At 38.4% G+C, this 25,797-nt stretch overlaps 2 protein-coding genes across 4 annotated transcripts; both read right to left on the minus strand.

Annotated features, from left to right (window-relative positions):
* On the minus strand, positions 1-3,572 carry LOC134650803 (zinc finger protein 782-like). Its single transcript, XM_063505737.1, has 6 exons — positions 3,407-3,572; positions 2,924-3,326; positions 1,941-2,424; positions 1,566-1,655; positions 946-1,092; positions 1-139 (listed from the first exon to the last, which is right to left on the minus strand). The coding sequence occupies exons 1-6, from the start codon at positions 3,530-3,532 to the stop codon at positions 1-3; spliced, it is 1,389 nt and encodes a 462-aa protein (XP_063361807.1). The 5' UTR covers positions 3,533-3,572.
* A 2,435-nt stretch (positions 3,573-6,007) lies between these two features.
* On the minus strand, positions 6,008-25,356 carry LOC134650916 (zinc finger protein 510-like). Of its 3 annotated transcripts, none has more exons than XM_063505867.1 (7): positions 25,196-25,356; positions 24,715-25,036; positions 22,973-23,233; positions 22,024-22,225; positions 20,898-20,987; positions 8,294-8,440; positions 6,008-6,162 (listed from the first exon to the last, which is right to left on the minus strand). In XM_063505867.1, exons 1-7 carry the CDS (start codon positions 25,322-25,324, stop codon positions 6,024-6,026), a joined length of 1,290 nt encoding a protein of 429 aa, XP_063361937.1. In that variant the 5' UTR covers positions 25,325-25,356; the 3' UTR covers positions 6,008-6,023. The 3 variants fall into 3 exon arrangements, with proteins under 3 accessions (XP_063361937.1, XP_063361936.1, XP_063361935.1); XM_063505866.1 differs by having other exon boundaries at positions 24,715-25,114; XM_063505865.1 differs by lacking the exons at positions 20,898-20,987; positions 22,024-22,225; positions 22,973-23,233; positions 24,715-25,036; positions 25,196-25,356 and adding exons at positions 8,704-8,793; positions 9,060-9,258; positions 9,674-9,934; positions 10,119-10,542; positions 10,613-10,752.
* Between the last annotated feature and the right edge of the window lie 441 nt (positions 25,357-25,797).

The following is a 25,797-nucleotide window of genomic DNA, read 5'->3' on the forward strand; positions in this document are numbered from 1 at the left end:
TTATTTGTGTTTTAGCTTCTTTTGGTGCACGGTGAACTCGTGTCGATTGCGATGGTTCGAGTGGCCGAAGCGCGCACCGCAGTAGCGGCACTCGAATCGCTTCTCCTTCGTGTGGGTCACCATGTGGACCCTCAAGTTGCTGAAACAATATCCAATACTTTTGACTGCCATCCATGAAACGGTCTTCATATATTGGATGCGGATCTGCACGCCGCTTGGATGAGGGAGAGGGATATCGCTATATACATGCATAGCGATGTATCGCTCACATATCGAAGTGGCCTGCGGATATGCGGATCGAGAGTATGATAACAGATTAGAAATTGCGTAGTTTAGTCAAAAATTTCACAAAGGGCTGTGCGTCAAAATGGTCCCAAAACCAACAGAATTGAGAGTTAGGTCATTAGATAGGTATTTCTCTGTACTTCATTTCGTTCGATGGGCACCAAGCGGAATTCCATTGCAGAACTGAGATATTAGTATTTTAGTCGAAATGTCGTCACCCTTATTACCTAGGCAACAGAGTCCATCGCCGGGCGAGCGCGGCAAATCATTCGGTGTGCTCGCCCGGCGGTGCGCGAACATCTACCCTGCAGCAATTAATTTACTTACTTGGACTCTATTGCCTAGGTAAGAAGGGTGACGACACTTTGACTAAAATACCAATATCTCAGATCTGCAATGGAATTCCGCTTGGTGCCCATAGAACGAAATGAAGTACATAGAAATACCTATCTAATGACCTTACTCTCATTTCTGTTGGCGTTGGGTCCAGGCTGCATGCAGCCAGCGCCATCTATGTTAATCTATACACTTTTGTCTCCATTCTGCCTTTTTGAATAGTGAAAAAGGCAATAAGGTTCCAATTAAAAAACAGGAAAATTTGTATGTTGGTGGACCTTACGAGGATATAACTAAAAAGTTCAAACTGTCGGTAATATTTACGAGAGTTGTCGGAATGTCTTGCTGCATAGGTCGCACGCGAACTGCTTGTCACTAGTATGGTGCAAGAGGTGCCTCCTCAGCATTTCCCTTGTCTGGAGGGCTAGGCCGCAGTCCTTGCATTTGTATAGCGGCTCCTTAGAGTGCGTCCTGTAAGCCGAGCCAATATGTGACGAAAACGAATGCCCATTTAGACGGTGCGAGAACTCGCATGCGACTTTCATTACATTGCGTCATTTGATCAGTCGGTTGAATTGGTGTAAACTCAATGGTCCGCAATGTAACTAAAATCGTATACGAGTTCGCGCGCCGTCTAAATGAGCCCTAAGAGTTTCGTGGTAGTAACAATGGGGTTTGCCAGTAGAAGCTTATTACAGATGGCGCTAATATAGGTGTCCACGTCCTGCCATTTTACTGACAATATTTTGTTGTTTTGGTATTTATGACTTCAAAGAGGGTAGTCCTTTAAACCAGATACCATTTTAAATTAAAATTTATTTTTACCTTAAAAAATTGGTATGATAAAAATTGCTTAATAAATGTAATCGCCATTGATTACCGAATTAGAATAGTTGGTTATATGTGTTTATTATGTGTATACATTAGACTGCTATGATACTTACTCCATATGAATAATAAATGGTCGTTTCTCGAAAAACGTCTTAGAACAGGTTTCACATTGATAATTCTTTTCATTTAAATGGAATTGCCGTCTGAAACAAATATCATAATTAATTAAACTAATAATCAAAGAAACAGTTACTAAGATAATATTAGTATCTTACATTAGAATAGAAGATATAGAGTCTGTGCGGAAAGCGAAGAGTCATGGAATGTATGGGAATGTATTGCGCCCCATACATTCCATGACTCTTCTCTTTCTGCACAGACTCTATTTTATTTTAGTGTCTTCAACAGCAATGAATATGTTAAAGGAATTGATAATGTTTAGTATTTTTAAATAAACTAGAACCAAAACTCATTCAAATGGAACTTACATATGTTTTGAGACGAGATTCTTGGTACGGAACCTCCTTTTGCATATATCACACTCATATGGTAATTCCGGCATGCCAACATGTTGGGCCATGTGTTTCTCAAGTGACGAAGGGCATGTGAAACGGCGGTCGCATGACGCACAGACATATGGTAAACTTTCCCGATTATGCATCAGCCTTATGTGTCTCTTCAGATATTTAACCTCTTTTTTACAAATATCACATACAGATTTGCTTACATTAGATAAGCCTAAATGGATGTTACGGTAATGTTTCTGTCGACCTGAGACAGTAATGAACAGCTTCGGGCAGACCTTACACTGAAACATCTTCCTCTCACCCTTTTGCTGGTGAAGAATGGAATGCTCTTTTAGGAAACGGACGGACTTGCCGCACTCCTCACACACTTGACGCTCTTCTTTTACCTTTCCTTTTTTTGCTAGTTTTACTTCTTTGGGACGCCTACGTTTTTTGTGTACAGCTGCTAGACAAAAGTGAAAAAGTAAGAATACACATAAAAGCAGTTAATCACACAGAGTGTATGTCATATGATACATATGGTAGAGTTAGATCAAGACAAGTCTGCAACCATTTTGATAACACGCACAGTGCAAGTGTTATCTTAAACAACAAACTTCTATGAAATTATGACGTATAAATAACACTTGCACTGCGTGTGCTATCAAAATCGTTATAGGCTTGTCTTGGTCTACCTCTACCATTGGTCCATTGTTGTGCTTATAAATTTTGCTATGTAATTTGTCAAATTTTCAAACTTAAATATAGTTTAAAGTGTTTAACTTTCAGTTTTCCCGAAGTTTAGTTTCGTTTTAGGGAGTTTTGTTTTAAATATCGAGCACATGTCAAATTTACCAGTGCAGCAATTTTTAGAGACTGCTTTCCTAGAACAGTTGAGATTAAGCTAAATTGGTGCAATACCACCACACAACAACCATAAATCTAAATTGTAATGTATTTTTTACCATTTTCTTTATAATCATTTATGACATTTTCATATTTAACATTCTGCACCACACTCAACGGCTCTTTGTCTGACTCCGCATCATGCGATGTGTCTTCATTCTTAACATGTACTTCTGTATCGCTAAATGACTTGTCTTCCTCAATCTCTATTTCTATTTTAATTCCTGTATTTTCTTCTACAAGACTGGGGCCAAAATCATCAGGATCTAAGAAATTCTCGTGTTTAATTCCGTCTTCGTCCACATACACAGATAATTTCTGGTCTTCCAACTGCACAGCTGGCCCCAGAGATTTTAAATATGCATCATTTTTCAAGGATAGAACCTTAAACTTGTAAAACGATATGATTTTTCTGTAGCAATTGTTACACAAATTCGTTGTTATTTTAGAGTCTTCGATGACCTGTAATTGAAATGAAATATGTCAAGTTGATTGTAAATGAGTCCATGAGAGAAAAAACAAAGCCTTACACAAATATTTACCTCTATATCTAAACAAAACAGCATAATGTGGAAAAAGTTCTTGTTGCCATCTTTTATGACATTCTCCAGCTCCAGAATACGCTTATCAGCTGGAGTTTTAAGGCAAGTTCTGCACATATTCATCATTTAGTATTTTTCGGTTAGAAATTAAGTAAATAAAATATGTAATTAAATTAAGTGAAAGGTTTTTTTTGTAACTTTGGTATTCATTATGCTTATGGTTTTTATAAAAAAAAGTAAAAAGCTAAAAATATTGGAAATTCAGCTATTTAAAACACCAATGCACAACACAACAACCAGAGATGGGCAAAATGTAATCGACTAACGATTAACGATTAAGACTAAAAGAATTAATTGCGACTGACGATTGAAAACGATGACTGATCAATCGTAGTTGTATAGAGTGCAACTAATTTAGTTGGCAACTAAATTAGTTGCCGATTGATTACGGACAACTAATTTTTGTAATCGACTAATTAGTTAGACTATTTTTTCCACGACTAATGTTAGAAGCAAATTAAATGGAAAACCTCGGTATGGCTATGTTGACAGCCAGCAGATTAGGACATCTTAACGCATGTATAAAAATGAAATAGCACATGTGTTACTTGCGATATTTTGACCATTTTTATGGAGTGTAAAATTTCTCTTATCTAAGGGTAAATAGAATTTCCGTAATAAGTAATAAGCACCTAGAATCTAAAATAATTCATGACAACATGTTCAATATATAATATAATATGACCTAGAGACCTCAAACCATCTATGAGTATGAATTTATGAAGTATGAGTCTTACATCGAGTAGCCTGATCGATCAATTTGCTACCGCTTCAATATATTGGCAATAGCCCTAATAAATAAAATATGTATGTTGATTTATATATTTGAATGTAGAATGACGCAAGGAAAATATACAATAGTTAACGCTGAGAGTTCTTTACAAAGAGGTTGAAATATTTTTAATGACCACACGTTGAAAACAAATTAGACCGCATAGATAATAAACAACATGCAGATGTCTCATGCAATAAATAGAACGTGGTTTTTTTAGAAAATGCGTCGGCACTTGCTTCAAAATGCAATAAACAACTTCCAAGTAAGTAGGATTATCCCATTGTTTTGTCGCCGCGTGACACTAAAAAGAGTTTTATTATTGACAGCGACAGCAGAATATTGATAATTTTTTTGTCTAAGATTTACTCAGTATCGTGTACAACTTAAGTATGCAACTTAATGCACCAATCTACATTATTGTTTGCGACTTGTAAACATTGCAGTTTTTCGCTATTTATCGTTACTGTATCCATAATATAACGATATATACTACACATATATCGTATTGCCCATAATATTACATTGTCATTCAAGCATTTCAAATTAAACGTGTATACATAATTTTAGCTCAATCGGTTGAAGGTATCTGCTTCGAAAAAAGCTGCAAGATTCTACCCAAACCAACACAGGTACAACATACGAGTACCTCCAATGTACATACATACCAACTTTTAGTTACATATTGCAAGTTAAATAAAAAATGCAAAAACCAGCGATGACATAGTTTTAATATAGATTTAACCGTGAAATTTAGTCGATTGAAACTAAAACTAATTTAGTTGTTAGTTGTACATTCTCACAACTGATTTAATCGCAACTAAATTAATCGCGATTAAAAAATGACGATTGATATTTTTAATCGATTGATTAGTTAACTAAAAAATTAATCGATTAATGCCCATCTCTGACAACAACTAACCAATTATTTTGACATATAATATGACAGTGACGTCAGTGACAAACTTGCGTTTCGTTTCTGACAAAATGCGTGAATATCATAGATAAAATATATTGAGATTTGCGGTGCTTCTTTTACACGATACGAGTAAGTCCTTGTGGATAGACGGAACTACTCTAGCATAAATTGAGCACAAGCAATATGCGCAGTTGTATCCTCCAAGGCTTGCGCATATTGCTTGTGCTCAATTTATGCTAGAGTAGTTCCGTCTATCCACAACTTGGAGGATACAACTAAACGGAGTAACCATTAACAGGCTTTCCCCTCTGTCGAAAATAGGCGGCCAACGGTCATACACAATGTATGGACTGACGTAGCTATTTTTACGTTACGCATACATTTGACGTTCCCCTCCCCCGCAAAAATCGGCAGACTGTTTTGTACAGAAAATTACAGACATGGCGTCTCCGAAGGCGCAAGCGGTTTTCTTAACTGATTGTTTTATGACTTTAAGGCCTCTCCACACTCGTGCGCGAAGCCGAGTGGCTTTACAAAATGTTGGTTTAAACTACGATGTTTACAAAATAAAATAAATACATTTTATTATTATTTTTGTGCATGATTTAACGAAATACGACTTTCTTTGTATGAGCCACGGAACTAGGGTGACTAGCGTAAGCGAAAATCCTAGATCCGTGGCATGAGCTAGTTCACTTAGTTATTGATACCTACCATTTACTTTTTCATGTTCCAGAAACGAATGCTTTACCTCACACACATAAATGTTGTTAATAGATGGTCGTTCGAACGAATTTATTAAAAAAGTAATTAAATTTTAGTTCATCACTTTGGGCATAAATAAAGCGTAAAAGTTTAAAAATCGTTTATTTGGCTTTTAGCTGTTTCTGGTGCGCGGTGAACTCGTGGCGGCTGCGGTGGTGCGAGCGGCCGAAGCGCACGCCGCAGTAGCGGCACTCGAAACGTTTCTCCTTCGTGTGGGTCACCATGTGGACCCTCAAGTTGCTGAAACAATATCCAACACTTTTGAGAAAGACCCACGCTAGCGTCTCTTTAGCGTCGGCGTCTAGTCAACTCTATTGTTAGCTGCTGCTCGACGCAGCGTTGGCGCAAAAAATGCTAGAGTATGGGCTAGGTATCTCTAACGAATCTGACTGCCTCCAAGTGAATGCGGATGCAAGAGCGGGACATCGCTATATGAGCATAGCGCTGTTTCGCTCACATAGCGGAGTGACCTGCGAATCTACATGAGTATATTGAGTATGATAATGATAACCGCGTTAGAACTAGGGCTCGCGGTCGTGTCCGTGATTCGTGAACCCGTAGCCGTGCGCCCGGTTTCGTGAATCACGGCAACGGTTTTCTGGTCCGTTCCGCACGTGACATTCGGTTACGTGAAATTAGGGAACGTGAATCCGTGTAGGCGTGATCACGGCTTCACGTATCTTAAGAACACGCCGGTTCGGTCCGCCCGCGACGTTGAGTGAAGATACGATGCGGTCTCTAAGAGCTACGAATAAAAATGTATCGTGAGTTTTTTATTCATAGCTCTAATTCCGTTTCATTACTTTTGAATTAAAATTTATTTCCAATAGTACGGCCTTTTAAATATTAATCAGTAATAAATAACGAAACATCAACAAAAACAACTTTAAATTCACGGCTAAATTAAAACTTGAAGACCAACTGTGATGTCAGGAGTAACTAATGACAATGAATGTGAGTTCAAAATTCTAAACTGCCCCCTTCAGATTAAATAAAAAAATACCACGAATTTGTAAAACAAAACATCGCGGTCACTTCTTTCAACTTCACAAACAAAAGGTAAAGCCCACAGCTACTTATGTATATTGTTTGTAAGTCGCTCGCAAATCTTATTATCTTTGTATGCACGTGCAACTGCACTTCTTATCTACAAAAAAAACCCAGTAGGTTGGCTTAGCTTGTTAGTCATACAATAAAACACTCTAACAATAATATGTCATTATTACCTTCAATCTAGAAATAAACAGTACTCTTTAATGTGCCGAAAGTTCGAAACTGATAAGAACTGCAGCTGCGTACTTTTTTTCCGTGGCCCCGTACATGTGTTTTTGTTGAATTTGTTTACCTGTATTACCTTTATCATACCTACCGAAGATTTGCAGAAATTTACCCTTTTGTTTCCTTGAATTAGGATTGCCTTGTTTATATTTAGGCTACGTTATATTCTTTGATAGTAGAAAACTTTTACAAGTATGTTTCATTCATTTAATTAACAGAAAAAATGTCTTCTCTTGATTTAATAATAACAACCAGTAGCATAGCGTTGCTTAAGTTCATAATTATAATGATACTTACTAGGGAGTTTTACACCTTATATTTATATTAGTGCAATACAACGGGCAGGTCGCTAGTTTTGACTAAAATCAATAGCTGATTATACAGAAAACAGAATAACCCCATAAATTATTTAGATATAACCATTATATTCAAATCGATGCAAAAAATACAATTTAAGTTTAATTCACACGTAAATGTTTGTCCGACGAACGTCCCGTATTCAATATACTAAGTGGTAACTCAATTCAATAATACTTAGTCCTTATTTATTTTTCTCCCGGGCCTGTCGAACCTACGAGACGTGCGATAAGTATCCAACGGAACCGAGCCCGAAGCTCCGCACACGAACGCAGGTACGTGCTACGTATCATGGCGTGTCACGGCGTGTCACGTGAATCCGGACGCGAACGCAGGTACGAGGTACGTACCTTGCCGTGTTCGTGAAATTCGTGATCTTAGTACCGGCGGGCTTAAGAACCCGTAGCTACGGATCGGCGTGTATCACGGATATCAGGAGCCCTAGTTAGAACATAAATACAGTTCAGGGAAAAATCCCGACCATGCGGTCATTACATATGATAGAAACTAATGACTATACAGACTATATAATCACGACACCTTATAAAACTAAGTCCCTCGCCGCGTCTTTCTGTGTGTATGTTTGTTCGCGATAAACTCAAAAAGTACTGAACGGATTATCATGCGGTTTTCACATATCAATAGAGTGATTCTTGGGGAACGTTTGGGTGTATAATTTGTTAAAGTTTTGTATAACCCGTGCGAAGCCGGGGCGGTTCGCTAGTTAAGAATTTACTTTATTTTTTGGAAGCGCTTGCTGCACAGTTGACACGGATACTCCTTGTAACTGCGATGGATCAAGAGGTGACTCCGCAGCGTATCCTTCGTCTTGAGGGCCAGGCCACACTCGTTGCATTTGTACAGCCGCATCTTAGAGTGCGTCCTGTGGGCAAAAGTGAACCTTAACTAACAGGCCATTATATTGTTTATGTCCAAGATACAGTATGTGATAAAAATCAACACGATTTTTTCGTCGATCCTGTTTTCAAAATGCGAAAATTGGCATAAAGCATAAACCGATAGGATACATGGCGCTTAAGACCACTGTGAGTTTACTGTGATAATGACTCAAGGAACTAAGTATTTTACTTTTAAATTTTCTAAGCTTATTAATTTTACATTTTTACAAAATAAAAACTTACTTACTTTGCATGTCTCTGAAGTAATCCTTTGTCGAAAAATGTCTTAGCACACACATCACATTGATAATTCCTTTCATTTTCATGGACCTTCCGTCTAAAATAAACAACATACATAAGTAATCACTAACTAATCAGTCACATCACATGATATTTAAGATAATACATAATTGTTAAGTTTACAGGGAGCTCGAATGAGATAATAAATGTGGATTTCCATCAGAGAATGCAATAAGAACCATTCTATCAGAATTTTTGTTGGAATTGTCAGACTGTTGTCAGATAAAAAGGTCCTTATTGCACTTGAAGCTCTTTAACCCTTCTGTAATGGATAGCCACAAATAATTATTAAACGTAACTTACATATGTTTTAAAACAAGGTGCTTCAAGCGGAACTTCTTCTGGCATATATCGCACTCAAACTTGGGGTCCTTAGTGTGCGCGACCATGTGCTCGTCGAGCGCGGACTGGCTCACGAAGCGGCGCTCGCACGACACGCAGCCGTACGGCAGCGCGCTCGGGTTGTGCACCTGCATCTTGTGCACGTTCAGGCATCTCACCACTGCAAATTGAGCATTACTTACACATTTTTGATCAATTTTAGTCTGGCTACGCATGAACATAATAAAATTTTGTAATTTAATTTCAATACCACTATGATTTTCTTTTTTTTTACTTTTATGATGTAAACTGTGTTTTTGCCTTATTTCTAAATGTGATAGATTATGTTCAGTCAAATAGTCAATGCATATGTGTATCTATTAGAAATGACCTAAACAGTTCTCAAACAAGTAACACTCTTACTCTCAACTCAAGGTTCATGAAAATCATGGGTGATTGCTACAACCAACATTGTAAACTCTTTATTACGAATATCAAGAGACTGAGCACTTTATCGGTACAAAGAGTTATTCGCTATCTCAATAGGGAATTTACATTGTATTTATATAAAAATAATACAATCTTAACCTTATTACCTTTATTACAAATATCACATGTGGGCTTTAGCCCTAAATGTGCATACTTGTAGTGGTTGTATCGGCCGCTAAAGGTGGCGAAGGTTTTGGGACACGCCTTGCACTGCACCCTCCGGCGCTCTTCCTTCGGCAGATGCAGGAGTGAGTGCTCTTTGATGTTACGCACAGACTTGCCACACTCCTCACACACTTGCAGCTCTTGATTGGGTTTATCCTTTTTTTGTGATTTTACTCTTCTTGGGCGGGTACGTTTTTTTCGTACTGAATAAAATAAGCAAGGAATAAATGAAATGAAATTGTACATAGACAGCACAAGAAGCAAGCATAATTTCATGTTTCCTACATTTGAGTTTAACATTAATATATTTAAGGGTATAACAAGCCACAGGACTTACAAATCTAAATCGAAGCATACCATACATAGAGGCATATACTTTATTCTTACCTTTTCCTTTAGTATTCTTAATATTATCAGATTCTTCTTTTTGAACAACACATAAAGGTGATAAAGGCCCATCATTCCACTCATTATCTGGCTCATCACCTTCTAAAGTGTCTTCATTTTTAACATCCACTTCTAGATCTTCCACTGAGTTATCTTTTTTAACATCTATTTCTATTTTAAGACCCTCATTACAGTCTTCTACTAAACTTGGACCAAATTCTTCGGGATCTAAGAAGTTTTCGTGTTTAATACCGTTTTCATCCACATATACAGATAGTTTCTGATCATTTAACTGTACAACTGGATCCAGAGACTTCAAATACGAATCATTTTTCAAAGACAAAGTTTTAAATTTAAAAAATTGTATGATTTTTCTGTAACACTTGCTGCATAAATTCTTTGTTATTTTAGAGTCTTCAGTAACCTGTAATCGTAGCAATAATGTGTAATAATTATAGGTAAGTGTTCAAAAAGGCTATAAGATAAATATTTACCTCGATATCTAAGCAAAACGCCATTATCTCAAAGCGATTTTTATTGCTCCATCTTAAGCCCTTTTCTAGATCCGAAATATGCTTATCAGCTGTAGTTTCGAGGCAAGTTCTACACATGTTCACCATGATTTATTTGGAACGAAATTAATACAAAAAACTTAAATTTTGGATATCATAACATCACATTACAACACAACAATCACATTCATTTGACAATTTTGACATACAGTCGTATGTCAAAATTGTCAAATGAAAATGTGTAGTCACACGAAATACGACCGAGGTTGCGTTTCGTTACGACACATTAAAGCGTCGCTTGCACACGGGGCATGTTGAGGTACGCACCAGGGATGTTGCGGATGCCGATTTTTGACATCCGCGGATGCGGATTTTAAAAGGCTCACATCCGCGGATGCGGATTTCAAGATAGGTACATAAAAAACGTCAAATAAATAAGTAAATTTTATTTAAAAAAACCGGCCAAGGGTTCCGTACATTAAGTCCCACTCACGCTTGAGTGCTCATTTCTAATAGGTTTTTTTGGCTAATGACTAAATTACCTAGCAGTCTAGCACTTACGCCGATGCTAAGACGTTCCTGTACCGACCTCCAGCTGTTCCACATCCGCATTGATTTTATGCGGATGCGGATGTTGAAAATAATGCGGAAGTTCCGCGGTTGCGGATATTCGCAACATCCCTGGTACGCACTCTGCGTGGTTGAAGTGAGGAAAGGTGCGGACTGTCCTTTACTAATCTTTGGAGCGGACTAATACAATAGTTATTTGTACAACAAGAGATCAAAGTTTGATATTTCTTCGAGTGCTTATTTTGAGTCCCGTGCAAGCGAAAGATTCTATAATAGATTCACGAGCGTAGCGAATTTAGAATCTTGAGCGTAGTAAGGGACTCAAAAGCGCACGAGATGTAAATAACTTTGATCTCGTGTAGTACACAACATTTTTCACCTCAGCAGTGAGAACATATTAGAGAACCCGAAAAATGTATTCCTTCTTCATCACTTACCTCTATTCACTCATGTTTTCTTAAGATATACCAACAATTAAATTTTCACCTCAGCAGCTCGAACAAGGGTACTTTGCTACTTAAAAACAGTGAGCAAAATCGCATTTTGCTCATTTTGTCTCACTCAGTGAGCAAAATGCGATTTTGCTCACTGTTTTTAAGTAGCAAAGTACCCTTGTTCGAGCTGCTGAGGTGAAAAATAACATATGCATGCTGCTTATATAGTTTTTTCTTTTAATAGCTTTACAAAGAACTTCACAGAAGTAAGAATGAGGATATTTATCGGGTATAAGGGGTTATTACTATTTTATTACATAACAATAACATACATATATCCAAAGAGTAAAGTAAGTATTGCATATATCCTTTAGCCGGACACTCTGTTATCTTGTGGCTAAGCTCTACAGGAAAGTAATAGGTAGGTATATACTTGGTCAAGCAGATCTTGTCAGTAGAAAAAGGCGGCAAATTTGAAAAATGTAGGCGCGAAGGGATATCGTCCCATAGAAAATTACAATTTCACACCTTTTTTTACTGACAAGATTTGCTTGACCAGCTTTACTCTTCTCAGTCCCGTTCAGCAGAAGTGCATGATTATTACTCACTGTTTACGAACAACACTATTGAATAATACGTTAACCGGTATTATTTATTTAATGTTACAAGTTTAATATATTTAACACATAAAATAAAACATCGCTTATTGTATTTAGAAAATGCTGAGGCTCGCTATAGACACCTCGGTTTGTCTTGAAGCAGCGCCATTCCCTTTCGATATAAACTCTTGCGCATCTCTTGTGTAACATCGGGTCGGGATGGTCCACCCAACAGAAGCTAAATGAAACTGCATGGTTACACTGTCGTTAGGTATATAGGCAAGGGGAACACCCAAATATTCCGAAATATGTTTTTCCGACTTTCATAACCTCGATTTTCATAATCCCGATTTTTTATATGTCCGAAATAACGAAATTACGACTTTGAAAACCACGAAAGAAGAAAATCACGACTATGCTATTACCGAAAACTTAAAATCCGATTGTCATATGCACGAAAGCTTAAAGTTCCGATTTAAAAAAAATCAGAAAATATTATTTCCGAATTTGTCTATTCCGAAAAAATCATTGACCGATCGGAAAAAAGTAATTCGGTATTCAGAAATTCGATCTTTTGTAAACTCGGAATAATGAAATTCGTGCTTTCAAAATAAGATTTAAACGCACTTAGACTTAAAAGTCTATATGTATAACTAACGAAAATCCGAATCGGAGCACCCCACTATCCACGTGGTCTTGTCTGTCCTACCCCTAGAGTGTATGTAAAAAGCCGGAGGCGCGGAGGGGAAGCAGCCCTCGCCCGCCGTAGCAAAGCGCAGAGCACAACGCGAGCCGTAGCGGCTGAGGCTGGTCGCCGAATAAATAAATAAATAAAGTTCGATATTCTAAAATTCGGCATTAAATATTTCGGAATTATGTAGTGTACCCATAGGCAAGTAAGCAGCGATTATTGACGGTGCACGTGACATGAATTAAGTACCTGAAACAGACAAAGTAATGAGAGAATAGTATTCGAACCTTCGTCAACCAGAATTAGGAGCTAGTTGGCGTCATAAAAAAAAAACTGCTCGTTCTGTGTTGAGCCGCCTAATCAATATTTTTAAGCGATTTTTATTAATCTAATTAATGTTTTAAACCCAATAATAATAGAACAAAATTATCCCTGTTCCCATGCTACAGCAGCCGTGATGAAAGTCTGCGGAGCTTCAGTCTTTAATAAGCTTCCTCTTAATAGGCTAGCTCGTCTTTTGCGCGCAGTGGCGGCATGGATATCGCTTCTCTCCTGTGTGTGTTTCGGTCGCTAAAACAGTATCTACTCCTTACCACGATCATTAGACCTTGTTAAGTTCCTCGTGCATGACTAGTTCGTGTCTGTTGCGAGCGCTGGATTGCCTGAAACTCGCGTCACAGAGGAGGCATGGGTACGGCTTCTCTCCTGTGTGTATGTGAGTGTTCCTATCCTTACAACAATATCCACTCCTTACCACGATCATTAGACCTTGTTATGTTTCTCGTGCATCACTACTCATGTCTGTTGCGAGCGCTGGATTGCCTGGAGCGCACGACGCAGATACGGCAAGGGTACAGTTTCTCTCCTGTGTGTATGTGAGTGTTCCTATCCCTATAACAATATCCAATATCCACTCCTTACCACGATGATTAGAACTTGTTGTTTCTCGTGCATTACTATTAACTCATGTCCTGCGTGTGCGTGGGTGTTCCGTTCTCTGTAACAGTATGTACTCCTTACCTCGATCATTACACCTTGTTAAGTTCCTCGTGCATGACTAGCTCATGTCGGTTGCGCGATCTGGATTGTCTGAAGCTCGCGTCACAGTGGGGGCATTACTACGGTTTCTGTCCTGTGTGTATGTAAGTGTTCCTATCCCTATAACAATATCCACTCCTTACCACGATCATTAGATCTTGTTAAGTTTCTGGTGCATGACTAGTTCGTGTTTGTTGCGCCCGCTGGATTGTCTGAAGCGCGCGTCACAATGTCGGCATGGGTACGGCCTCTCTCCCGTGTGTGTTCGCATGTGATTGTTTCGGTCGCTGAAACAATATCCAATTGACTTTGTTTTTATATCTTAGACAGTTCCGCAAATAAACAATCATTCATTCTTATTAAAACATGTTTGAGATTTGGCGTTAAAATTGTTAGGGCACTTATGGAGAACAGAGTACTGGGGCGGGGGAGGAAGAGACAGGGTATAAAAATAGAGTTTATTTCGTTTAGAGTCCGAGTCATAGTGTAGTCTAAAACGGATTGTAAATGACAGTTCTGTTGGCCTAATTAATTTGTATCAGTACAATCGATAGTATAGAGTATTGAATGGGCCCTGAAAGTACTATTTAGGGCATCTGAGCGTTATTCTATCTGTGTATTTTATGCCCCCTTTTTAAGACGGCCAAGAAATGGGTCCCGAATTTGGCAGTTTTTGTTAGGTGGGTTGAAGCTCATCAGTCAACTTTGAGAACCACTGGTCTAGGACTTGAAAAATAATCAAAATCTTACGAGGATCTCTTGAACCTTTTGCCGCACTGTTCACATTTGAAGTTCTTAACGTCGCTGTGAGTGATTCGGGAGTGTTTCCTGAGGTATTCCATTGTTTTAAATGCTTTGTCGCACTCTTTGCACTTGTAGAGCCGCTTATTAGAGTGCGATCTGGGGACAAAAGTGCACTTTAAATCACAGATGATTAAAGTTCATAATTGCATTTGAAAATTGAGAATAAAGCCAAAATTGTTAGGTTACGGTCGCGTAACTTGTGGCCTACAATTGCTGTATGTCTCTCTTTCTAAAGCCCCGTTTGTTAAAAAGAGAGGCACTCAGTGCGGTTACAATTCTTGTCGTAGCAGTAGCACCAGACGCTTTCGACTGCTTGAACTAAAAACAATTGCTGCTTATAATGAAATTGTCAAACATAATGTACAGTTGAACTTATCGCAGACGAAATTAGCCGCATCGACCTTAATGATAATCTGCATGAAATATTTCATATACTTACTCTAAATGTGTCTTAAATGACACTTTGCCGAAAAAAGCCTTATTGCACAATTTACATTGATGATTCTTTTCCTTTTGATGAAAGTCCCGTCTAAAACAAACGAAATTATAATTAGGAAAATAACGTATGATATTTAATATATAAAACAACCCATTACACCCCAGACAATCTATTGGACTGAGCTGCTAAGAGCCAAGGATCGAATGAGTATTGCGATTTAATATTTATAGTAGTTATGTCGTGGTCAGATCATAGAATTTAATCATTACCTGAAATGCCATTTTAGAATTGATCACTTCAAAATATGGTTAGGTTAGGTTTTTATTAAATGATAATTATGGCTAACTGAGCGTTTCTAAAATAAGCCACTTCGATAAATTTTGTATTTTTCCATGAATTTTATGTCATTCCTAATGGGCTAAAAAAATATCCCAGAGTTTTTTTCCTATTGTGTTACCATTTCCCCATATACATTGTATGGCGGCAACAAAAAGGAAAGTTTGAAAAATGTATGGAAATTTAGGGACACTAATTTTTCCTATAGGGATGAAAGGACTCGCGGTCCTTACTAGAAATACCATAAAAGTGGCAAAAAAGATCACATAAAAAATGGCAAAAAAAAGAAATACTCACCTAATTGTTTCATGAAATTATTGCCACAGGCACAGAATATGATCATCAAGACACGACAGTTATACACGAACCCACAGAATGGCTAACAAAAATGCGGACTGTGGCTAGCTGACTAGTAAATAAAACTTACATATGTCTTGATATACTATTCCTCAAACGAAACTTCTTTTGGCATATATCACACTCATATTTCAGCTCGCGTGTGTGTACAGTGGCGTGCAAGTCGAGCGCGGCCTGCGTTATGAAGCGGCGCTCACACGACGCGCAGCCGTAGGGCAGCGTGGCCGGGTTGTGGACCTGCATCTTGTGCACAGTCAGGTGTATCACCACTGGAAGGCATTATTGGACTGTCAGAAAATATTAAGATAAGGGAAATTCTCATTAAATGAGCGTTTTTTTATTTTTGCCATTTTTATATATTGTGACCTTTTTTGCCACTTAGTGTTATTTCTACCCAGAATCATGAGCTCTTTCGATCCTAATGGGATAAAAAATGTCCCACAGTTTTTTCCTATTGTGTTACCATTTCCCCATTACTTTGTATGGCGGTAACAAAAAGGAAAGTTTGAAAAATGTATGGAAATTCTAGGGCACCTTTTTTCTCCTATAAGGATGAAAAGGGCACGCGATCCTGACTAGAAAAGAGACAAAAGTGACAAAAAAGGTCACAATATATAAAAATGGCAAAAAACAAATGAAACACTCAAATATTCCATGCTAAAGCTTGTTACCTTTATTACAAATATCACATTTAGATTTTACGCCTAAATGTGTGTTCTTGTAATGTTGTTTTAAGCTTGTTTTATTGATAAAGGTCTTGGGACAGGCCTCGCACTGCGTAGCCTGCCGCTCCACCCTGGGCCGGTGCTGGAGGGCGTGCTTCTTGACATCACGGAAAGACTTGCCACACTCCTCACATACTTCACGTTTTTGTTGCACTTTTACAGACTGAACTTTCTTCGGAGGTACAGGTGTTAGATACACTGGTGCTAGGTATATAAAGAAAAAACAATTATAAAGTGATTAATTATTCGAATAAATACTTACTTTAACTTCACTATCACTACAAAGTATAAAACAAAGTCGATTCCCGCTGTCTGTCTGTCTGTATGTATGCTTACATCTTTAAAACTACGCAACGGATTTTGATGCGTTTTTTTTAATAGATAGAGTGATTCAAGAGGAAGGTTTATGTATAATTAGTTAACCCGTGCAAAGACGGGGCGGGTCGCTAGTAATTAATAAAATACTTTCTTGGGATTAACACATCCTAAAATATGTCTAATGGATATAAGAATAAATGAAACAATATGCCATCTCTGAGCCACCAAGACTTCATCCATAGCCAGCAATATCTCAAAAGTGAAAACGATATGTAAAGTGTTGGTGAGAGTGGGACAGATGCGCGGTGGTGAAGTCAAACAATTACCGCGGCAGGTATGAAGGACAATAGCTAAGCAAGTAACGACAAGAGTTTTCTAACATTTCTAAATTACACTGCCATAAGGTACCTTTTCTACTAAACTTTGGAAGCATATTATTCGGCTTTTAATTCACCTATGATAAAAATAAAAACAGGTAAAGACGTGTTGGGACGTATAGTTTACTAAATAGAAATAAAAAAAAGCTATTTTTACCGATTTTTACAAAACATTGATTATAATCTCCGTAACTAGAAACCCTCATAAGGTACCTTTTCACGTGGGACGTCACAAATTTATTCTAAGCTTAATAGCATCGTTCGCAGAAGTCTCTGCTTGTTAAAAAAAAAAAACTTATAAGGTTTACATTCTTACCATTTTCCTCAGCATTATCTGAAATATTTCTAGATTCAACTTTTTGTACAATACATAGAGGCTCTACATATGACTCTACACCTTGTAATGTGTCTTCATTTTTTAAATTTACTTCTAAATCGCCTAGCGGCTCATCATCATTTACTTCGACTTCTATTTTAATTTCTTCTTTTACTACATGTTCAATTCCATTTTCGTCCACATATACAGACAGTTTTTGGGTTTCCAACCCTAAAGCTGGGTCCAGAGACTTCAAATATGAATCATTTTTTAAAGATGTGGTTTTGAAATCGTAAAATGATACGATTTTTGTATAACACTTGCTGCATAAATTTCTTGTTATTTTGGAGTCGTGGGTCACCTGTAAGTATAACATGATGTGTAATGATTGTAGAACCGTCTGAAAAAAAACTCAATATATAAACATAAATGTTGTAAACCTCGATATCTAAGCAAAACCGCATAATATCGAAACAGTTTCTGTTGGTCTCTTTCTCCAGCTCCGAAATATGTTTATCAGCTGGAGTTTCGAGGCAGGTTCTGCACATGTACATAATGCTTTTTTTATCGCCACTACATAAATAAAACAAAGTTATTATCTTAGAAATAATTCGCTATTTACTCAACACAATAAAAACACTGATTCAGCTTTGACTTAACACACTGACACTTGACCTATATACTTACTTTACTCTTTGCACTTGACAGTAGAAAGGCGTTTGCGTTTCGTTACGACTAACGTTCTTGCTTTCATTCTATAAAGTGCTTGCACAAGGAGTATTAAACTTGCGCCAGTTAGCAAGCATAAGTATTGTAGCTAAAGGCCATTAAAAAAATTACATACTTATTAAAACCGTTCCGCACCGAGGTCGCGGTGCGGTGCGGTAATGCGTTACGGCAATTAGAGTGAAACTCGACGACTCACTAAGAATTTGCTTGCGAAGGGAAATTAATAAATACGGTAAACGTAAACTTACGTAACAAAGAACACAATTGTTGGTCGTTTCAACGTCTTTTAATTATTCATACACACAACAACACCATTTCTAACAACAGCAACATTTCGGGAAGTTCTAAAGCTCGTCATATTTTTTCATAATTGGAGTTCTGTACTGCAGATAGGCTTCATAAGTAATCTTAATTGATCCTTTGTTGATCTTAAAAAAAAAATTAATTTAATTTAATAAAATAAAGCCCACGCAGAAACCACAATTGAGACGAATCGAATGTAACCTCACAATCGAATCCCATCAAAAACATTACATGTAAAAAGGTGGAAGTCTCGCAACGCTTTTACTACAAAAAAGTTTTGAGATGTAATGTGAAACCAAGTCGGTTATTTTAATCAGTGCCAGGGGATGTTAAGATCGTATCAATAAGATATCTTTAATTTGTAATACGTATAATGACTTGGCCATCGCACGGCTGCATAATGACAAAAGGATCATCGTCATCTTTTAAAAATAATTCTAATTGAACATAACGCTAGCGCTAATTGCAGTTTGATCATTACACATATGTGCGATTGCCAAGTCATTATATGTATTACAAATTAAAGATATCTTATTGATACGGTTTTAACATCCCCTGGCACTGATTAAAATAACCGACTTGGTTTCACATTACATCTCAAAACTTTTTTGTAGTAAAAGCGTTGCGAGACTTGCACCTTTTTACATGTAATGTTTTTGATGGGATCTCATCTCTTTTTGTAGGCAGTCCTTCTTTTCGGGTACTCATACCCATACTATGTATACACATATCATAACTAAACATATCTTCATTCATACTCACATCGTACATCGTAGTGTACCTTTACTTTACCTACTATTTGTAGGAACTGCAACAGTAACTTTGTAATATCATATATTTATATGGGATTACAAACTTACTTATGCAGTTCTTAGATTTTTAAAACGTGACTGATATTGCAATATTTTTAGGTTTACCCTTTATGTGGCCATTAAACCCTAACTCTGTACCAAATTTCAGCTCTCTGAGTTTATGGGAAGTACTAATTCTATTCTGATGATCATGAGTGAGTGAATGAATGAGTTTCATAAATGCGAAACTTCGCTTTCGCTTAACTTCGGAACTAAATGACCTACAGACTTGAAATTTTGGATTTTAAGTATGTGATTATAGCTTACTGGATGACGAAAATTTCTGCGATCTGTACGGATATGATGGTCGTTCTTGTCTACGTGACAGCGTGATAAAACGGTGTCCGTCACTTTCTTTCCCACGGTGTTAAACAGTGACAGTTATTTTATCACGTGGATAAAGATGGATAAAGCTATCCATAATAGGCTGGCTGGTCTTATCCAGAGGTTCTCAAATAGGGGCCTGAAAATGCGGCGAAATGGTTCCAGTAAAGGATGGTACGGCAGTGTTTGCTTCGCGCTCGACTTGGCGGGGGCACTACCGTGCCCCCAGATGTAGGCTGCAGCCCACTCCATAGATTCAGTCATATATATGTAAACAGGGTTGTCATTCGGTTTTGAGATCTTTCTTCTGGTGCGCAGTAAACTCGTGGCGGCTGCGGTGGTGCGAGCGGCCGAAACGCACGCCGCAGTAGCGGCACTCGTAGGGTTTCTCCTTCGTGTGAGTCACCATGTGGACAGCCAAATTGCTAAAAAAAATGATTTTATATATTAATTACCACGTTTGTCAAGCGTCCATAGGCGGGCGACTTTCAATGCAATCGGTCCATTAAGTAAAAAGTTAAAAATGGCAGTTAGAGTCGGGCCAAGACCATTTCGACATTTTTGGGTGGGACCAACCCCGAAATCGCGAAAAAATATACCCTGAAGTTCTAAAGGTCTTGTTGCATATCTCGCACTGGTGGCTTCTGACGCCGCTGTGCACGGTGAGGTGCGACCGCAGAGTCTCCTTCGTCTTGAGCGACAGCCCGCACTCGTTGCATTCGTACCGCTCCGTAGAGTGGGTGCTGTGGGACAAATCCAGTGTTATAACTATTTAAAGTTGAAACTTCAGTGTAGTAAAATATTTAGTGATTATTATTGGGTCTAACGGCGGATATAATTCATTATTTTTACTTTTCTAATCATGGCTATTATCCGATGTAATTATTATAGATAAAATAATGAAATTATACTTTATTATTGTTGATTATCATCTTCCCGCGTTGTCCCGGCATTTTGCCACGGCTCATGGGAGCCAGGGGTATGCTCGGCAACTAATCCCAAGAATTGGCATTTACTTTATTATTATTTATTGACTTTATTATTGTTTATGCTTACCCCAAATGTTCTTGAAGTGCGCTGTTGGTGAAGAAAGCCTTAGGACATAATTCACATTGATGTTTTCTTTCTTTTTCATGGACCTGCCGTCTAAAACAAATAACAAATGATCAGATTGTTCAGGTGGATACTGGATACGCCAATCGAAATTTCCAGTTGTTAGTAATTTTGTAATTTTCAGGGCTTCACGACTTACTACTTTACTAGTCCACGCGGTCGTCAGGGCCAAGCGTTTTGCTAGTTGTACACAATGTTCCTACTTCCTCACCTGGTCGCGTTGTCCCAAGCGCACCCTGAGGCTGTCTGCAGCTGAGAGTGGACTGGTGGGAGCAGGTCCGGACTGTTCCCCAGTGCTAATTCGAAGCATGGCGTCAGTGCAGGAGTGTGGTCTTGCAGACGAGGTCAGAGTGTTCCCTTTTATTTTATTAAGGCGCCCAATATTTAGTTACCTTTACCAGTAGTTTACCGAGGTTTTCCAGCATCTTGAAACACAGACTCACCCCTTGTGCTCTTTCTAAATTAAATGTATATAAGTTACGACTGAGCTAGCATAGCTAATATATAGCATTACCTACTTCAATTCCTAATCAAAATATTAAATGTACTTGTTATTACAGATTTCTTCATTTTATTTTATACCACTATAGGGCCCCCGATATACCCGTAACAATATTAGGCGAAGACTAGACGAAAAGTTTAAAAAACTATTACGCAATATAGACAATTCTAATCACAATAATCTGTGGCGCCGCCCTGGCGGTGGCGAGTATGTGACGTATTTGTTGTAAAAGTAAGCTGCCTTACAAATGTTCAAATTTCTACCACCGTGAGCTGTCATCGCTTGTATATGACACCGTAAGATTGTGAACCCGTTAGTTTACAATCTAACGTAGGTTAGGTTAGTTTGTAATCTCCCTATCGTCAGTTTATAATGTAACTAGCGAGATAAACTGACTCTCTATCGCTTGTATATAAATTGGCCTTTAAAAATCATAACCTTAGTCAGCCGGACTAGCACATGACTACCCGTCTTTTTTTAACTGTGTTAATAAAAGAGGGACGGGAATTCTATCTCGCCGCGAGATACTGTCGCGCCAATCATGTGCTAGGGGTGCAGATAACTTACATATGTCTAGCGACAAAAGGCTTCCTGCTGAACTTCTTGTGGCACACGGGACACTCGTGCGCATACTCGTAGTTGTTGGTGTGCGAAATCACGTGGGCGTCCAGCTCGGTCTGCGACACGAAGCGGCGCTCGCACTCGACGCACGGGAACCGGAGCGTCGACGGGTTGTGCCGCGCCATGTGCACTGACATGCGGGTCACCTCTGCAATGCACTTTATGATATTATGATTATAGAATAGGTATACAAATAAAGGAAAATGAAAAAAAAAACTGTATAAATGGGTAGATCAATTTTTTCTTGTTACACATTGCCTTGGGTTATTGAACGTTATTGCATAGGGCGGCGTGGCGGCATAAGGGGTTTTTTTTTACTGGGTATACCTTGGGACTCATTAGCCTAGAGTCCCCCCCGCACCTGGGTGGTTCTGGTATGCATAAAAAAACCGGCTAAATGCGAGTCGGACTCGCGCACGGAGGGTTCCGCACCAACAACAAAAATAGAGCAAAACAAGCAAAAAAACGGTCACCCATCCAAGTACTGACCCCGCCCGACGTTGCTTAACTTCGGTCAAAAATCACGTTTGTTGTATGGGAGCCCCACTTAAATCTTTATTTTATTCTGTTTTTAGTATTTGTTGTTATAGCGGCAACAGAAATACATCATCCGTGAAAATTTCAACTGTCTAGCTATCACGGTTCGTGAGATACAGCCTGGTGACAGACGGACGGACGGACAGCGGAGTCTTAGTAATAGGGTCCCGTTTTTACCCTTTGGGTATGGAACCCTAAAAAGATGATTATATTGTTATTCTTCAAATAAAGCCTACAATTTTATTGTTGCCTGGCCTGGCTGATGGGATAAACCAACAACAACGGTAGTCAATTGGAAACAATACTCATCAACTGGAAGACCAGTTGGGGTGTGAAATAAAAATACAATCAAAATTACCTTTATTGCAAATGCCGCATTTTTTCTTTAAGCCCAAATGCACTACCTTGTAATGCCTATGCCTATCTCCCTTATTCAAGAAGAGCTTTGGACAAGCTTGGCACTGCACCTTCCGGCGCTTGGTGTCCGGCTGGTGCTGGAGTAGGTGCTCCTTCAGGTTACGGAAAGACTTGCCACACTCCTCACATATCTGCGCTTCATGTTTCTCTTTTGATTTCTTCAAGGATGCTTTTGGACGGACACGTTTTTTTCTTTTTGGTGCTAGAAGAAAGAAATACTGTTGACATAACAGTTAGTTGACCATTTGTATACCTAATTGCAATGCAATGAGATTTACCAGTAGTCAAATAAATGCCTTACTTAACCATTTGACCACCAAAGACGTCAACTGACGCGCGGATACAGAGCCCAATGTCAACTTTTATGCATTCCAACAAGTTTCATGATGATGCGCTGAACATGTCATGAACATATCAAGCGTGGCGTTCAAAGGGTTAATCCAGAATCCTGAATGTCTTAACACAGTACACTAAGAACAGTAGTGAATCTAAGGCCGCTCGGCAAGTTATTTACCTACTCTTGCGTTGGCGCTTAGGGTTGTCACTTTTATTTTTAGTTAAATATTATTTGCTTATTATGAGTAGCACTAGGTTTCTATTTATATAATATAATGAAATGTTCTATCAATTCATAAATGAGGTATAAATTAAGGCCGGTAAGAGCAGGCAATTGCGAGCATACTCGAATGCGCGCGATCACAGTCGCGGTACGGCCCACACTGTCGCCACCGTATTCCCCCGTATATTATGCGAATGTGTGCGTGGCAGCGCGTCCGTACACGGCGCCCGGCGCGCACGCACACATTCAAGCCGGCAGCGGCACATTTCTATGAAGATTCACTACTGTTCTTGTACTGTGGTCTTAATCACTAAGCTTCGTTTTTTAGCTTTAGAAAAAAGGTAAACAATCTTGGCAATCTTGGCATGTCTTTTTATTGTACTTACACTTTAATAAAATAATAACTATTACTTTTGAAACCAAAAGAATGTAAAAGATCATAATTATATGCTACATTTGCTGTAACTTATTTTTCAATAAAAAGACAATTCAAGATCCTTCTTTCTTATGCTAAAAAAAGCGGCCAAGTGCGAGTCGGACTCGCCCATGAAGGGTTCCGTATTTAGGCAATTTATGACGTATAAAAAAAAACTACTTACTAGATCTCGTTCAAACCAATTTTCGGTGGAAGTTTACATGGTAATGTACATCATATATTTTTTTTAGTTTTATCATTCTGTTATTTTAGAAGTTACGGGGGGGGGACACACATTTTACCACTTTGGAAGTGTCTCTCGCGCAAACTATTCAGTTTAGAAAAAAATGATATTAGAAACCTCAATATCATTTTTGAAGACCTATCCATAGATACCCCACACGTATGGGTTTGATGAAAAAAAAATTTTTGAGTTTCAGTTCGAAGTATGGGGAACCCCAAAAATTTATTGTTTTTTTTCTATTTTTGTGTGAAAATCTTAATGCGGTTCACAGAATACATCTACTTACCAAGTTTCAACAGTATAGTTCTTATAGTTTCGGAGAAAAGTGGCTGTGACATACGGACGGACAGACAGACGGACAGACGGACAGACGGACAGACGGACAGACATGACGAATCTATAAGGGTTCCGTTTTTTGCCATTTGGCTACGGAACCCTAAAAAACTAAGTATTGGTGCAACTTACCCTTAACTTTGGTCCATTCCCTAATATCTTCATACTTCACTTTTTGCACTACACTTAGTGGCTCTTCATCCGACTCAAAATTATGTGTATCTTCATTATTAGAATCTATTTTCACATCTAATCTGTCTTCAACCTTAACATTTACTTCTACCTTAATTTCTGTGTTGGAATCTTCAATCATATTGGGCCCGAAGTTATCAGATTCCACGTAATTCTCATGCTTTATTCCGTGTTCGTCCACGTACACAGTCAGTTTTTGGTCTCCTAGCTGTACTCCCGAATCCAAAGATTTTAAATATGCATCATTTTTTAAAGCTAATACCTTAAATTTATAAAACGATGTGATTTTTCTGTAACAGTTGCTACATAGATTCGTTGTTATTTTAGAGTCTTCTGTAACCTGCAATTGTATGTAGACGTGAAAGAATTGTAAGACGTCTTTATATTAACTTTCACTTTACTGATTTTACTACCTATTTACCTTGATATCCAAGCAAAACAGCACTACGTCGAGATAGTTTTTGTTGTCCCCATTTAAGCACTTTTCCAGCTCTGAGATGTGTGTGTCAGCTGGGCTTTTCAGACAAGTTCTGCATATTTTCATATTCATTATTATAATAGCTGTGTCACGTATAAAGGAAATGTAAAAAATTCAATTCCTGACAATAATTGCCTCCTCAATAATAAAGTCAACAAACAAGGCTGTGACAGCAGAGGGCCTACCGCGAACCACGTTCGACGTGTTGCCTCCCTGTCACACTTACGTACAAATTTACAAGTGCGACAGAGAGACAACACGTCGAACGTGGTCCGCGGTAGGCCCTCAGAAATTGTCACTTGACAGATATTTTATCAGTGCGTTTTGTTTCGATTTATATTCTCTATACTTTATGCTTGCACACTGTATGAGTCACGATAATGTTGAGGCACCATTGAGGCACTTACGCAGGTCGGTTGCTTGCAAGATTTGCGGAACGCTTAACACATTCACTACCAGACAAAAAACGGCGCACTACCCCAGAAACCGGTCGTCTATAGCTGTGTATAAAACAACCCGCCCAGCGGGTTGTCCGGCATCTGAGC

The sequence above is a fragment of the Cydia amplana genome, chromosome 9 (assembly GCF_948474715.1).
Source record: "Cydia amplana chromosome 9, ilCydAmpl1.1, whole genome shotgun sequence".
Taxonomy (NCBI): Eukaryota; Metazoa; Arthropoda; class Insecta; order Lepidoptera; family Tortricidae; genus Cydia; species Cydia amplana.